A 15,630-nucleotide genomic window follows, 5' to 3' on the forward strand; every position below is an offset into this window, starting at 1 on the left:
TTTCACTCGGGATCGAACGTAGGTTGTCAGTTTTGGTGGCACATTCCCTTACCTACTGACCCGTGTTGCTTACTGACCTTGTCTCCGGGCCTCCACCTTGTTTATTTGTTTGTGTGTGTGTGTGTGGGTAGCATGTGTGCATGTGGAAGTCAGAAGACAACACGTAGGAGTTCATTCCTTCCACAGACCAAGCTCAGATGGGCTTGGCGGTTCTCACCCAAAGCGGTGATCACCTTACCTGCTGAACGATCTCATCTGTCCACGCACCTCACTTTTTGAGACAATGTCTTCCACTGACCTTAAAGCATGCCGATGATTTGGAATATTCTTGTCCTTGCCTCCTTAGTGGTGGACGCATACCACTGTGCCGGGCTTTATCATGGGTCCCATGAACCAGCCCAGGTCCTTATGTTTGTGTAGCAAGCCCATTACTGATGGGACCGTTTCCCTAGTGCCCTACCTTCCCTCCTTCACAATGTTTCCATGCGGAGCCCAGGTAGCCCATGTCCTCCTTGAGTTCTTCTGCTGCTTTTGTTGCTTGCTTGCTTGCTTGCTTCCTTCCTTCCTTCCTTCCTTCCTTCCTTCCTCCTTCCTTTCTTTCTTTTTTCTTTTTGGTTGGGGAAGGAGGAATTCAAGACAGAGTTTCTCGATATACCTGCCCCTTTTCTTTTTTTTTTTTTTTTTTTTTTTTTTTTTTTTTTTTTTTGAGACAGGGCTTCCCTGTGTAGCCCTGGCTGTCTGGACTCATTCTGTAGACCAGGCTGGCCTTGAACTCACAGAGATCCACCTGCCTTTACCTTCCAAGTGCTGATATTAAAGGCATGCATGCCAACATGCCTGGCTCTTCTTGAATTCTTTGTCTTGTTTCGTTTGTCTTTATGAATTATTTGTTTATTTAATGTATGAGTACACTGTAGCTGAGTACGCTCGGGACCTCTGGAAGAGCGGTCAGCGCTCTTAAGCTCTGAGCCATCTCTCTAGCCCCTCTTCTTGAGTTCCTAATGATTTTCCTGTCTTAGCCTCTAGGGTGGTGAGATTTCAGGTACAAGTGACCATGGAGTGACACTACCTGATTTCTGAGGGCAGGCTGTGGCCAGTAAGCTGGCTCCTCCTGGCTGGGCATTTTGGGTGCAGAAGCTTTTCCTAGACCTATGTTCCCTGACCCTCAGTGCTGCCAGTTCCAATGTGTGTCCAAGCCTGGGATCTCCAGCTGCCTAATTATGAGTCCAATCACTGAGGGTCCTTCCTGACTGGTTCATGCTCCATGGCACTCTTTACTCATGGTAGCTGCTCTGTGGCTTCCTGCAGGGGTGTGGCTTCCTGTGGGGTGTGGCCCTGTGGGGTGTGGCCCTGTGAGGGTACGGCAGTAAAGCTCCATCTACATTCGAACTGACAGAACTGTGTTCCTTCTCAGTTCTGGAAGTGAGCTGTGTGAACTTCTGTTGTAGTTGGGGCTGCCGATGTAGCTCAGTCGATAGGATGTTTGTCTGGCGTACACACAGCCCAGGTTAGATCCAGCACTTCATAAAGTAAAACTGGGTGTGGTGGTGCAGCCTGTATCCCTACACGCTGGAGGAGGAGGCAGAGCAATCAGATGTTCAAGCTCACATGAGTTTGAGGCCAGTCTGCAGTACATGAGAAATACTCTGTCTTTAAGAAACAAGAAACTGGGGTTGGGGATTTAGCTCAGTGGTAGAGCGCTTGCCTAGCAAGCACAAGGCCCTGGGTTCGGTCCCCAGCTCCGAAAAAAAGAAAAAAAAAAAAAGAAACAAGAAACTGTGGACAAGGTGACTCTTGCTGCCAAGCTCTGGGAAAAAGCTGTCTGCAGCGTATCCTAGCTACCAGTGACTGGCCTCTGTCTGACCGTCCTTAGCTTGTGGATGAGTCACTCCGTCTCTGTCTCCGCCTCAGCGACCCCATGGCCCTTCCCCTTCTTTCTTTCCTGCCTGGTGTTACTTAGTCTCTAAGGATACAATAGTAGATTGAGAGGCCATGAAAATCATCTAAAATGACCTCATCGTCAAGACCGCTTCCGTTAACCAGAACCCAAACCCATTTTGGGCCTCAGGGATTTCATGGCTTGGGAGGTGGGAGGAGCACACCATTTACTCTGCTACAAAACTGAACACAGAAATTGGTGTAGAAAAAAGTGGGAGGTTGGGATTGGTTATCTGGCCAGGCTGTGACTGAAAGCCACATACTGTTGGTCTTAGGGGGCAGGTCGAAGGGCAACATTAACTAAACACTGACTAATCAGATTGTTCCCTCTGGTCACTCAGGTAGGGGAGCTCAATGGCAGCTTCTGGAGGACCCAGATGGTGAGAAAAAAAGTATGAAATTCATTCATTCATTCATTCATTCATTCACTCATTCATTTGTTTAGACAAGGTCTCCATGTACATCATCACTATCTGACCTGAAACTCACTATGTAGTCTAGCAGGCCCTGAATTTACTATTCTCCTGCCTCAACTTCTCGAGCAGGTAGAATTATAGACTTGTACCACAAGACCTGACAAACCCTGTGTTTTGTGTACACAGGGCATGTGCTGACCTATAACCTTTAGCCCTGAGTAATATTTTGTGTTTAACTTTTGAAATTTTAATGTATATATACAATGTTTCTTTTTCCGTTTTATCTTTATTAACTTGAGTATTTCTTATTTACATTTCGATTGTTATTCCCTTTCCCAGTTTCCAGGCCAACATCCCCCTGACCCCTCCCCCACCCTTTCTATATGGGTGTTCCCCTCCCCATCCTCCCCCCCATTATCACCCTCTCCCCAACAATCATGTTCACTGGGGGTTCAGTATTGGCAGGACCAAGGGCTTCCCCTTCCACTGGTGCCCTTACTAGTCTATTCATTGCTACCTATGAGGTTGGAGCCCAGCGTCAGTCCATGTATAGTCTTTGGGTAGTGGCTTAGTCCCTGGAAGCTCTGGTTGGTTGGCATTGTTGTTCATATGGGGTCTCGAGACCCTTCAAGCTCTTCCAGTCCTTTCTCTGATTCCTTCAACGGGGGTCCTGTTCTCAGTTCAGTGGTTTGCTGCTGGCATTCGCCTCTGTATTTGCTGTATTCTGGCTGTGTCTCTCAGGAGACAATGTTTTTTTTTTTATCTTATCAGATCCCTACTAACTCCCTCCAACTCTTCCCTAGGACCTACCAGCCTGTCTCTCCCTTGATTTCATGTATTTATTAATATTATTATTATGAATTAGTTGTCATTATTATTTGTTTTTTAAAATTTTTTAAAAATTTATTTTATGTATGTGAGTACACTGTCAGACACACCAGAAGAGGGCATCAGATCCCATTACAGATGGTTGTGAGCCACCATGTGGATGCTGGGAATTGAACTTGGGACCTCTGGAAGAGCAGTCAGTGCTCTTAACCGCTGAGCCATCTCTCCAGCCCCCCCCCCCTTTTTTTTTTATTCTGAGACAAGGTCTCACTTTGTGGTCCTAGAACTCCTTATGTAGACCAAGCTGGCTTCTATCAGAGATCCTCCTGCCTCTGTCTCCCAAACGCCGAAAGCACACCACCATGCCCAGCAATGACTGTTTCTGTTAATAGCACACTGAGTCTAATTAATGCTGACCATGTGCATAGGTGGGGTTATCCACTGGGGCACAAACAACCTGCCAGCGCCCACATCCTCAAGGAAATGGCTTCTCTCTCAGAGGTGATCAGTTGCCAATAGCTTTTTCATTAGGAGTGGAGCCCCAGGAGTCCCAGCCCCCCCCCATGCTGGAATTTTGACTGGCTTGATCTTGTGCAGGTCTTGTGCAGACAACAGCTGCTGTGAGCTGATATGCACAACAGCTGCCTCGTGGAAGGCGACATTCCACAGCTCTCTTCCAGCTCTTAAATTCCTTTGCCCACTCCTCTGTGTGTGCTGTTCCCTGACCCTTGGCTGAGGAGGGGTTGATGTAGATGGCCCATTTGTGGCTGAGCTCTCACAGTCTCAGTGCTGTCTGCCAGCCTGAGGCTGCCTCTGTGTTGTCCTCTTGCCTGACTGCACCAGGCTTTATCAGGGAAAAGTTGTCACCGTGTGTCCTGCTGTTTGTTTAAAAGTATTCGTTTGTTTGTTTTTATGTGTATGGGTGTTTTGCCTGCAAGTATATGTCAGTCTGCCACTTGCATAACTGATGTTCCCAGAGAAAGGTGTGGGATCCCCTGGGACTGGAGCTATAGATGTTCGTGAGCCATCATGGAATCTGTCTGGGGCCCTCTGGGAGAGCAACCAGTTTTCTTAACTGATGAATCATTTTAAATCTCTATCCCCAACCTGTGGTTGTACAGGATCAGGGGTCAGGATGTCTGCATTCCCCTAGGTGCCCAGCCTCAGCCTGTGAGAGAAGCAGTGCTGGAGAACTGACAACCTATGGAGTGTGTGTGTGTGTGTGTGTGTGTGTGTGTGTGTGTGTGTGTGTGTGTGTGAGGGGGCTGCAGTCCGTCACAGCTGGGAAGCAAACTGAAGATGCCAGAATGAAAACTCAATTCAGACTGACTTCACCAACCTGGACCAAGACTTTGGGGGTCTGATGCCAGATGGCTCCTTGTCAGCATATTTAAAACAGTACAGTTTGGGGGAAAGTTACCTGATGAAATCCAATTCCTGACGGACACGGGAACGTGATTACATGGAAACTCCACTCAGGGTACATGCCATTTTCCCAAGGGAAAAATGGGCTCTAGAGATAGGCTATCTGTATTAGTTTAAGGGCCTAAGGAAGGTCTGGCCTGGTCTCAGTCATACAGAGAGCAGAGAGGTCATTCGGGCTCTTGGCCACCTTGGGTCCTGGTTGTGGGAGCTTGGCGAGCCCCTGGCTGTCAGGGTCATTTAGATTACTAGCCAGCCTCCTGTCCTGCTTGTAGGAGCCTGATATGGCCTGGCTCAACAGATAATGCAGACCACCAGGCTGTCAATCACCCCAAATTGTCAGTTTTCTGGATGGAAAGACAATCCTGTGTGACTAACATTCCTGGTTTCTCTGGTCCTCTGTGGGAACAAGGACCTTCCATGCTGCAATCCCAACAAGGGAGCCCTCAGTACTCAGTATTTCCTGTCTCCCAAATCAGTAGTGGATCACTCACTGCCTTTCTCCCATAGCACCAGCTCCTGAAACAGTCATTCATTTGCACTGTCCTGATGTCACCCTTCCATTCAGCATCTGAAATACTACAGCTGTCACTACATCCTGGCACACAGTTACGTCCACCATCCCTCTGTTCCTGGGAAAGTGGTAAAAATGGCTGACTCCTTCTCAGACCCCCAGGACCCCACCTAACTTCTTGCCTCCAGCTGGATGAAGGTCCCTGGCCCCTAATAGGACACATAGAGTGGAGAATGATGGCTTGCCTAAGGGCTTAGAGGGACAAGGGAACCCTAGTTATCGCCTGGCCCACCTATGAGTGGCTCCAAGCTTAAGCTAGGGAGACTAGACCTCATGGGTCTTCTTAAGGGTTTCCATGTCTTAGGAGGCCACCCTTTGGGGCCTCTTCTGTTCTCAGTTCTCCTTTTTCCTTTTTTTTTTTTTGTTTTCTTCTCCTCTTCCTCCTCCTCCTCTTCTTCTTCCTCCTCTTCCTCTTCCTCCTCCTCCTCTTCCTCTTCTTCCTCTTCCTCCTCTTCCTTCCCCTTCTTCTTTTTGAGACTGAATCTGTCTGTGTAGCTCTGGCTGTCCTGGAACTCACTCTGTGGACCAGGATGGCTCTGAACTAACAGAGATCTCCTGCCTCTGCCTCTGAAGTGCTAGGATTAAAGGAAGGCATGAGCCACCATGCCTGACTTCAGTTCTTATCATTATGCAGGGATCTGGGATCACACTTAAGCCAGAGCTCTGCCCCAGTCCAGCAGAAGCTATAGTCAGACCCATATCCATTTCCAGACAGGAGCCAAGGAACTTATACCAGTCCAGGCTGCCTCCTTCTGTAGAAGCAGCTGAGCTTGTGGCCCTGGGAAATTCACTCAGCAGTTGGAAACTTCTGCCAGGCTTGGGGACAGTTGTCATGATGCATCGGATGGGGGAGAGAGAGGCCAGGCAAAGGGGGGATGTTTACAGTGGCTGAGTTCTGCTCAGATCATGCAGGAGGCAAGAGGCCAGGAAGGGGCAGCTTCTTCTGTCCCTGAACATGATACTTCCTGTTTGATGCTGACAATCATAAACTGTAACCTTGTCTATCTCTCCAAGTCGTGTGTTCGTGTGCGTGCGTGCGTGCGTGTGTGTGTCTGTGTGTGTGTGTGTGTGTGTCTGTGTGTGTGTGTGTGTGCGCGTGCGTGTGTGTGTGTGTGTGTGTGTGTGTGTTACTGTGAAATGATTTTTAGGTGGATGGATGGAAGAATGTGGGTGAGTGGGTAGATGAATGGTTAGGTAGATGTCTGGATAGCTACGTGCCTTAGGATTTCTCTTGCTGTGATAAAGCATCAACTTGGTTGGGAAGGTTTACTTCAGCTTTCAACTTTAAGGTTACACCTCATCCCTGAGGGAAGTCAGGACAGGAACCTGGAGGCAGGAACTGAAGCAGAGGTCATGGAGGAATTTGGCCAGCAAGCCAAGATGCTTACTCCTCATAGCTTGTTCAGCCTGCTCTCTTTGTTTCTTTTCTGTTTCCTTTCCTTTCCTTTCCTTTCCTTTCCTTTCCTTTCCTTTCCTTTCCTTTCCTTTCCTTTCCTTTCCTTTCCTTTTTCCTTTTTTAAACCTTGAATTGAGGGCTGACTTTCAATTGATCGCAATGAGGGAGCTGTTCTGCTACATACGAAACCCCAGAAGCAGGTCGACTATGAATGGTTTAGTGCCAGGTTCCACGCAAACGTGCGTTAAGCTTGATGGGCGCCCCCTTTACGGCCCCACCCGGTTCTTTTCTTTCCTCCTCCTCTTCTTCCTCCTCCTCCTCCTCCTCCTCCCCCTCCTCCTCCTCTCTTCCTCCTCCCCCTCCTCCTCTTCCTCCTCCTCTTCTTCCTCCTCCATCTCCTCCTTCCCTTCCTCCTTTTCTTCTTCTTTTATGGAGACAGGGTTTTTCCTGTGTAGTCAGCCCTGACTGTCCTGGAACTTTCTTTGTAGACCAGGCTGGCCTTGAATTTATGTAGGTCTTTCTGCCTCTGTCTACCAAGTGCTGGGATTAAAAGTGTGTGCATCCATTCCTGGCTTCCTGCTTTTTTTTTTTTTTTTTTTTTTTTAATTTTTTTTTTTTTTATTATTAACTTGAGTATTTCTTATTTACATTTCAATTGTTATTCCTTTCCGGTTTCCAGACCAACATCCCCAACTCCTCCCCTCCCTTCTTTATGGGTGTTCCCTCCCATCCTCCCCCATTGCCGCCCTCCCCAACAATCATGTTCACTGGGAGTTCAGTCTTAGCAGGACCCAGGGCTTCCCCTTCCACTGGTGCTCTTACTAGGCTATGCATTGCTACCTATGAGGTCAGAGTCCAGGGTCAGTCCATGTATAGTCCATGGGTAGTGGCTTAGTCCCTGGAAGCTCTGGTTGCTTGGCATTGTTGTTCATATGGGGTCTTGAGCCCCTTCAAGCTCTTCCAGTCCTTTCTCTGATTCCTTCAACGGGGGTCCTGTTCTCAGTTCAGTGGTTTGCTGCTGGCATTCGCCTCTGTGTTTGCTGTATTCTGGCTGTGTCTCTCAGGAGAGATCTACATCCAGGCTCCTGTCGGCCTGCACTTCTTTTTGCTTCATCCATCTTGTCTAATTGGGTGGCTGTATATGTATGGGCCACATGTGGGCAGGCTCTGAATGGGTGTTCCTTCTGTCTCTGTTTTAATCTTTTTTGCCTCTCTATTCCCTGCCAAGGGTATTCTTGTTCCCCTTTAAAGAAGGAGGAAACATTCACATTTTGATCATCCGTCTTGAGTTTCATGTGTTCTATGCATCTAGGGTAATTCAAGCATTTGGGCTAATAGCCGCTTATCAATGAGTGCATACCATGTGTGTTTTTCTGTGATTGGGTTACCTCACTCAGGATGATATTTTCCAGTTCCAACCATTTACCTATGAATTTCATAAAGCCATTGTTTTTGATAGCTGAGTAATATTCCATTGTGTAGATGTACCACATTTTCTGTATCCATTACTCTGTTGAAGGGCATCTGGGTTCTTTCCAGCTTCTGGCTATTATAAATAAGGCTGCTATGAACATAGTGGCTTCCTGCTTTCTTATAAATCCAGAACTACCTGACCAGGGTGGCACTTCCCCTCATAGACTGTTCCTGCAGACATCAGTCATTAATCAAAAAATAATGCCCCCATGGGTACCTATGGGTTCGTGCACAGGCTAATCTGATGGGGAAATCTTCTGAACTGAGGCTTCTTCTTTTCAGATGTCCACCTTGTGTTAAGCAAACAACACCAAAAGGAAACCTAGCCAGTGTCGTGGGTGTGTGAGTGGTGGGGAGGCGCTTGAATGAGTGAATGGATGGGTGGGTAGGTAGGAGGCTGGGGAGGTAGTGATGGGAAAATGGGTGTGTGGATGCATAGCAAGTAGGTGGGTGTGTGTCTGAGTGGATGGGCAAGTGAGCAGAGAGACAGGTGAGTGGGTGAGTGGGTGGGTAAGTGGGTGAGTAGAGTCCTGAACTCATGCCAGGCATGGTGTTGGGTGTTGGGAGGACAGAGTAGAGGCGGCTTCACAGCCAGGTGGACATCACAGCGCCTCCGCTTAAGGCATGAAGGAAAGGGCCCTGTCAGGCCTGATGCCTGCTTGGGCTTGAGGAGACACGCCAGACGCCAGTCAACCCTCTGTTCAGTTTAATTAATTTAGAAATCGATACTAACTTCTATTTTTGGCCAGCTTCTAAGTGTATTCGAGACAGCTTGAGCATGAAAATCTTTTTCAACTGTGAGTTTTATGAAACCTAAATATATTTAGATCAAACGCATCCTAGGGAAATGTGGGGTTCAGATGGAACATGTTGTATGTGTAAGACATACCCTGTATTTTGAAGATAAGAGAAGGCTGTAGAGTCTTGTAGTAAGTTTTAATGCTGATTAGATATCAGGATGACGGTCTCACAGTGACATGGACAGCCATGGAAAGGGACAGAGAACTGAGTGAAGAACACAAGTCAAAGAAACAAACCTCAGCCACATTCAGGGTGGAAAAGAAAAAGACAGGCACAAAGGGCCACAGTGGTGTGATTCCAACTATGTGAAGTATCTATGATAAACATAGCCAAAGCGGATTCACAGGGAGCTGCCAGAGGGGCTGGAGAGATGGCTCAGTGCTTAAGAACACTCACTGCTCTTCCAGAGGTCCTGGGTTCAAATCCCACCACCCACATAGCGGCTCACAACAATCCGGAGCTCCAGTTTCAGGGGATCTGGCACCTTCAAACATACATGCAGGTAAAACACCGATGCACATTAACAAAAAAAAAAAAATCTAGTTTTGAAAAAAGTGGGGTTGGCAGTAGGTAGGGGCTATGTTTAAGGGATATGTCTCTTCTTGGGTGATATACTTGTTGGGGTATCTGTCTGTGTCCTATTAGGAAGGGGTTGGAGCAGGTGGGGTTGGCACATTCCTTTGGCTCTGCTGACTTCAGGGTGAGCTGCCTGAAGGAGAGGGGACGGACCCAGGACATGAGGCCCTCCTCTGCGTTTTGAAGGAAGGTTTCAGGCTCTGATGAGGGTGGGTACAGTCAGATTTTTCCACGGGTGTGTTCTTCACACCATGGGTATCGACTTCTTTTTACTAAGAGCCAACATTCCCAGCAGCCAGTGTGTGGCCAGCTGAGCCTGTCCGGGAACAAGCTTAGTGCCTGGTACTGACGTACCTGCTATTATGCACATGCAGTCGAATGGAGTCTGACTGAACCTGCTCCATTTTTCTAGTATCCAGGTGGCTGTGGCTTTGTGATGAGGGCTCCTGTGGAAAAGAAGCCACCCCAACTCTGCCTCTCAGCCTCCCAAGGTGAGCTGATCAGTGGCCTGGTCCCAGTTCTCTCTTAAGACTGTGCTCACCTGACCCCAAACACAGGGTCTTCTCAGAAGCCTCTAAAGCCTCAAGATAGACCTCAGGGGAAACTGTCCTCAGGTTTTGCACAGTCACCGGCAGGTGCCCAAACTGCAGCTGTGTCACACAAAGGTTTCAGAGCAAAGGGGTCAGACTCTAGACTGTAGCCTTTGGCCTAAATTTGAAGTTGAGGCAACTAGCAGTGAAATGTCTACATTTAGTCTTTTCAAAGGAAAAGCAAGAGAGCCCACCCCCATCATCCAGCAAGGCATGCTCCATCTAGGGTGGGCCAGATGGTCCTTCCTACACCTATAATTTCCTGGGAAGTTGTGATAGCTGAATTTGCCTGATGGAGCTCCAAATGGAATTTGTAAAATGTGTGTTCATGTGGGTTGGATGTGAGAATAAATCCCTCACCCGGGCAAAACATTCACTTCCCCTTTTCCAGAAGCAAAGCCGGGGCTCAGCCAGTGTGATCTAGTTGGTGGGATGTGTGGCTGGATGTGGGTATAAGTGGATGGACAGGAGTGGGGCAGGTAATGATGGACAGGTGGGAGGCTGGCCTGAGCCATGTGAGAGTGATGGGCGGAGTAACACGGGAAGGGTGAGCAGGGGAACGAAGAGCTAAGTAGATCAAAGGCTAAGTGGACAGAGGGCCAGGCAGATGGATGGAGGGACCAGTAAAAAGTGTAAAAATGAGGTCCAGGGGTGGTGAGGAAGTGAACGGAAGGTCGGGTGGTAGAAAAAAGGGAGGCCAACGCTGGTATTCGTTTGAATGAGGAGACTTGCTGGTCCGTGTAGGGAGAGCCCTTTGAGGGTGGCCTTGATGGAAAACAGAGTGAAGAACAGGAAAAGCATGCAGTGTGTCTGAGTGTTTGCTAGGAATGCATGAACCAATAACCAAAATGACTGGCTGGAGAGGTCCTCAGTTTCTTGGACATTCCAGTGTCTATAGAAAAAGCTTCCTCCAAGGGAGGCAGCTGTTATCCAAAGCACTGTGTGCTTAGAGGCACTTGTGATCTGCTCACTGTGAGGGTGGTTGGAGGGGTACTGCAGAAGCCCAGAAGGGCAGAGACATGCTGAGTTCTATGATTTCTCTGTGTTCGCACCTAAGCCTTATGATGTCATGATGTCTGTTCACCGCAGTAAAACCCTAACTAAGACAGCTAGCCAGAGCTTTGGCCATGTCCCTGTCTGGTGGAAGAATTCTAGGCAAGTGCAAAAAACTAGGAGCGGTGCAGAAGATGCAGCCAGAGAAGGAAGCAGTGCCATAAGGGGTTTGCTTGACAGAGATTCTGCCATTTTTTTTCCATTTCCTTTCAGTTAATGCTGTGACCCTGTAATACAACTGTATCGAATACCACTTCATGTTGTGGTGACCTCCAACCATACATAACCTTATTTTTCATTGCAATTATATCGTTACAATCACAACACATTTTTGCTACTGTTATGACTCGTGATATAAATATTTGTATTTTTAGATCGTCTTAGCCAATCCCTCCTGAAGGGGTCCAGACCCACAGGTTGAGAATCGATGCTATAAGGGCTGGTGATGGAGCCTGGGGCCTCATGCTTGTCAAATAATATTCTTTTAAGAGCCCCAAGCCTGAGGATTTTATCCTCAGGGAGCTGAGTGCCACAGAGGGCTTGTTTTGGGGTGCCAGAGTGACAGGGTTGAACCTAGATTTGGCTGGGTCCTTGTTGGCTGCGGGGAGCAGACTGAAGGGCGAGGCAGAAGCAGCACTGAGGAACCCAAGGGGAGGAACATGGACCTTGGTCAAAGAGCTGGGAGTACTCAGAACCTGCATGTGGGGTCTCAGACTTGCTGGCAAATTAGAAGTGGGGAGTTAACACTGGAGTCCATAGACGAGTATGCTGTAGTTGGCCATGACTGGGAATACAGAGATGTTTAATTCCATTACGATTTAGACCTGCCTCTGGGCTGGGCCTTGCTGTTCTAGGCCTCAGCTCTCCACACCCATGCTCTCCTGTAAAAGCAGGCTCTTCGAGGACCGTCAGTTCCCCGAAGACTTGCTGCCCCTTTCCAGGTGCATACTTCCTTGAAGCCTCCCGTGTTCATGGTTAGTTCGTGGCCCACTTTCCACATCCTGGGCATGTGGCTAGGATCGACGGTCCCTAACTCAGGGTTTCTTCTGCTCTGTTCACCTCAGAGTTAGTCCCTGGGATTCAGCACAAGTGCCTTTCAGTGGAGCTCATCTCCAAAGTGGGGAAGTACTCTTGTCTCTGGGAAACTTCCGGAAGGCAATCCTGGCGAGCAGTTCTGGGCTGAGAGAATGGGTGAGGTGGGATATTGAGGAGAAGTATCCCCTTCACCAGCCCTCCGCGTTTGTTTTGAGCTCACGCACTCTGACCTACACATGCACCACAGACATCTGGAATACTTCCTACCCAGCTTTCCTTTAGCCATCCCTCCTATTATTTTGGGTACTAGAGAGTTCTGCTGGTGCCAGGAGGCATGGATCATCGGACTTGGAAGACTGACATGCTAACTCCAAGCACCACAGCCCCTCAAAGAACAGACCCCTGTTTTGGAGCATCTAGGCTGTCAGCTGATGCCATTGCTCTAAAGACCACCAGGGGGCAGCAGATGAACGCTCGATTGGATGGCAAAATTAGTCCGTCCCAGACCTGGTCTTGTCTTGGTGAGTTTCTGATGAGGCTATAAGGTTGAGGAGTGGGAGGACAGAGTCCGTTTTTCTGTGAGGGAGCCCCCTAGGTACAGACACCAAGACGTGGATGCAGCAGCATTAGCCGGGCGCTTTGCTGTCAGCTTTGCAAAATCCTTTCTTTCCTTCTTTCTTTTCCCACTATGGTGCATGGTGTTGACTGACTCTTAGGGAGATGCTGGAGGGTCTGCCTGTGGCCCGGTGTTTTGGATGATTTAACCCCCGTCTGTGCAGGAGGACCTTCCTCTGAGGCTATTCCGAGGTGAAGCGGCAGGAGCTGAAGGCTCACCTGTCATTGAGCCTGGCTTCACCTGGCTCCTCTCCTGATTTCCTCTTTAGGTGGGGAAGGGGTGAGAGGCTTCCTGGAGAGAGGCCTTTCTGGGAGGGACTCCCCTGGGTGCAGGGGATAGACTTAGTGTGTGCGTTGAGGTACGGCCTGTCATCCTTCCCTGGACCAGGTAAACTGGGAGAGGCAGGGGCTGACACAACGCTATCCACAAAAGATTGACTGGTCACTTTCCTTTCTTCCAGATCCTTTTCATGACACTAAATCTCAGAAAAGGCTTGGCTTCATGGGGTTCCCTTTACCAAGAACCCACAGCTTCTGATACACAGTCCAGAGTAAACTAATTTCAATCGCAAAATCAGTTATTTATGCTTTCGAAGTCCCACTCACTGTCACAATGTCCTCAGGACACAACACTGTCTATCCCTCCAGCACCTCCCATTAGACAATCAAGGGGGCTGCCTGTGAAGGATTTTCTCTCCGTTATCGTGGAGGTGGAGTGTCTTGCGGACCCTGGCAAGGACAGAAGACTGGAAGTGGGCTCTGGAAGACCTGAGCCCATCAATCCGATTGATACGGCCATAGGGGCGTTGGGTGTGTAGGCCAGTCTGGTACGCGTTCCGGGGTCTGTCTTTACCAAAGGACCCTGCAAGGGCACCCAGCGTTACAGCGGCCACCTTCTAGTCTCTTCAGGGGTGCGGCGGCCTCATCGCTCCGCAAGAAAGACCTCCAGCCTCCATGTGCACCTAAGGGAAAGTCGCGGGCGGGGAGCCTGCTCAGGAGCCCCGCCTTCCTCAACTTTCGCTGGCGGCCCAGGGGCAGGAAGTGGGAGGACGGGCTGGAGGCGGTGCTTGGGTCGCCGGGGAGGTGCCGGGTGAAGGTGCCAGCTCCGCCCCCGGCCCCGCCCGGCCATGGCCGCGCCCCCTGCACCCCCAGCGCCTGGAGCCGCGGAGCCTCGGAGTCCCAGTGCCCCGCGAGTAGCGTAGAGCCCGCGGGCCCGGCGAACAAAGCGACCGTGGGGCGGGTAGCTCAGGCGCGGGACGCAGGGACCGAGCGACCCGCTGCGCCTTTGTCTCGGGTGGGGCAGGAGCAGCGGCCGGAGCGGGGCGCCCCGAACGCAGAATGCGGCGCCCAGAGGGGCGGATCGAAGAGCGCTGCGGCGGCAGGAGGTGTGGAGCCCGGGCCGGAGCCCGAGCGCACTTGTGTGTGTGAAGGGGGGACCCGGCACGCTGCCCCGAGAGCGCCTAGTGGCCGCACGTGGGCGGGAGCCGCGGCCCGCTAGTAGCCCGAGGAGGAGGAGGAGGAAGAGGAGGGCCGTGTGGCGGCGCAGCGGGGACCCGGGGCCGCCTGCGCGAAGCCCCGCCCCGGCGGCCGAGCCCCGCGCGGGCGGTCGGGATGCTCCGCGGTCACCGCACTTTGCCGGAGCGCTGCCCTGAGCCAGCTGGCCCAGCGGCCGCGGCGGCGAGCGCACGGGCGCCGCGGGCGCCATGGAGCAGTGGCGGCAATGCGGCCGCTGGCTCATTGACTGCAAGGTCCTGCCGCCCAACCACCGTGTCGTGTGGCCCTCGGCGGTGGTCTTCGACCTGGCGCAGGCGCTGCGCGACGGCGTCCTTCTGTGCCAGCTGCTGCACAACCTCTCCCCCGGCTCCATCGACCTTAAGGACATCAACTTCCGGCCGCAGATGTCCCAGGTGAGAGTCCCGGCACTGCAGGAGGGAATTGAGTGTGCGACCTGAAGGGCGCATTGACTGGAGCGCGGGCCTTGGGAGGCCCAGGTCCCCCCCTGGCCGGAGCGGCTGACTCAGGGGTCAGTGCAGAGCAGGGCACATCCCGGTCTCCGCTTCCCGCTCTAGAGAGCGGCGGTCCCCGAAGGCGCGAAGTTGGCTAAAGTCCCCCAAGCCTAGGGCGCGCCACCACCGCCGCGGGGATCGTTTTGTGCGCCGGCTCCCCAGTCTACAGCTGCCTGGTGGAGGGCGACTCCAGCTTCGGTGTGGAGCCCAGCGATTCAGTCTCGTGCCCAGGCCCGGGTCCCTGAGTGTCTCTTCCAACCCGGCGCGTGCCACGCTGGGGGCCGTGTCCTCGGGCTGCGCGCCGGGCGGCCGGAGCCGGTGGAGGATGAACTGGAGCCGGTGGAGGATGAGATGGAGTCGTGGCTACGTTTACCCGCAGCTCGGCGGAGGGGCCGGGCCCGGCCGGGTGCTCCGGTCGAAGGGAGCTGGAGTGCCGGGCGCCGCCCCCTCTCTGGCCTGTGCCTCCTCCCGGACCCCAGCCCAGGACCAGCTGCCTCCGAGGCCTTCCTGGAGGGGTTCTGGGCTAGAGTACCCTTCGCCTCCTCACCTCCCCCATTTCGCTCGTCGCTCCAGTGTAGCCTTTGTGGAGGCCGAGGCACGCGTGTGGCCGCAGGGCAGGGCAGGGCAGGGCAGGGCAGGAAAATGTCCGCTCTGCTAGCTGAAGCTGCTTTTCTTGGCCCCTTGAAGGGAACTTGGCGGAGAGTTAAGCAAATTCGAGGCATGTGGCCCGCCCTTCGGGGGTCCTGGATCCCCGGCCCGATCGCTCTTTAAAGGGATGTGGGAGGTGGAGAGAAGAGTTAGGCAGCTCTGGTTCAGCTGGGTACTGTACAGGTGCGACCCGCCCACTTCGAAACTCCTAGTGGACGCCGGGAATTCTCTTCTAGGACTACTGTGGGAAATGCGGTGA

At 51.5% G+C, this 15,630-nt stretch overlaps 1 protein-coding gene across 3 annotated transcripts in view; it reads left to right on the forward strand.

Annotated features, from left to right (window-relative positions):
* The first annotated feature begins 13,872 nt into the window (after positions 1-13,872).
* Positions 13,873-15,630, forward strand: part of Vav2 (vav guanine nucleotide exchange factor 2) — a 168,381-nt gene continuing 166,623 nt past the window's right edge. For all 3 annotated transcript variants that reach the window (XM_032902989.1, XM_032902990.1, XM_032902991.1), the window contains exon 1: positions 13,873-14,624. In XM_032902989.1, the coding sequence (XP_032758880.1) occupies positions 14,421-14,624 (204 nt within the window). In that variant the 5' untranslated portion in view covers positions 13,873-14,420. The remainder of the gene's footprint in view (positions 14,625-15,630) is intronic.

The sequence above is a fragment of the Rattus rattus genome, chromosome 5 (genome assembly GCF_011064425.1).
Source record: "Rattus rattus isolate New Zealand chromosome 5, Rrattus_CSIRO_v1, whole genome shotgun sequence".
NCBI classification, from domain to species: domain Eukaryota; kingdom Metazoa; phylum Chordata; class Mammalia; order Rodentia; family Muridae; genus Rattus; species Rattus rattus.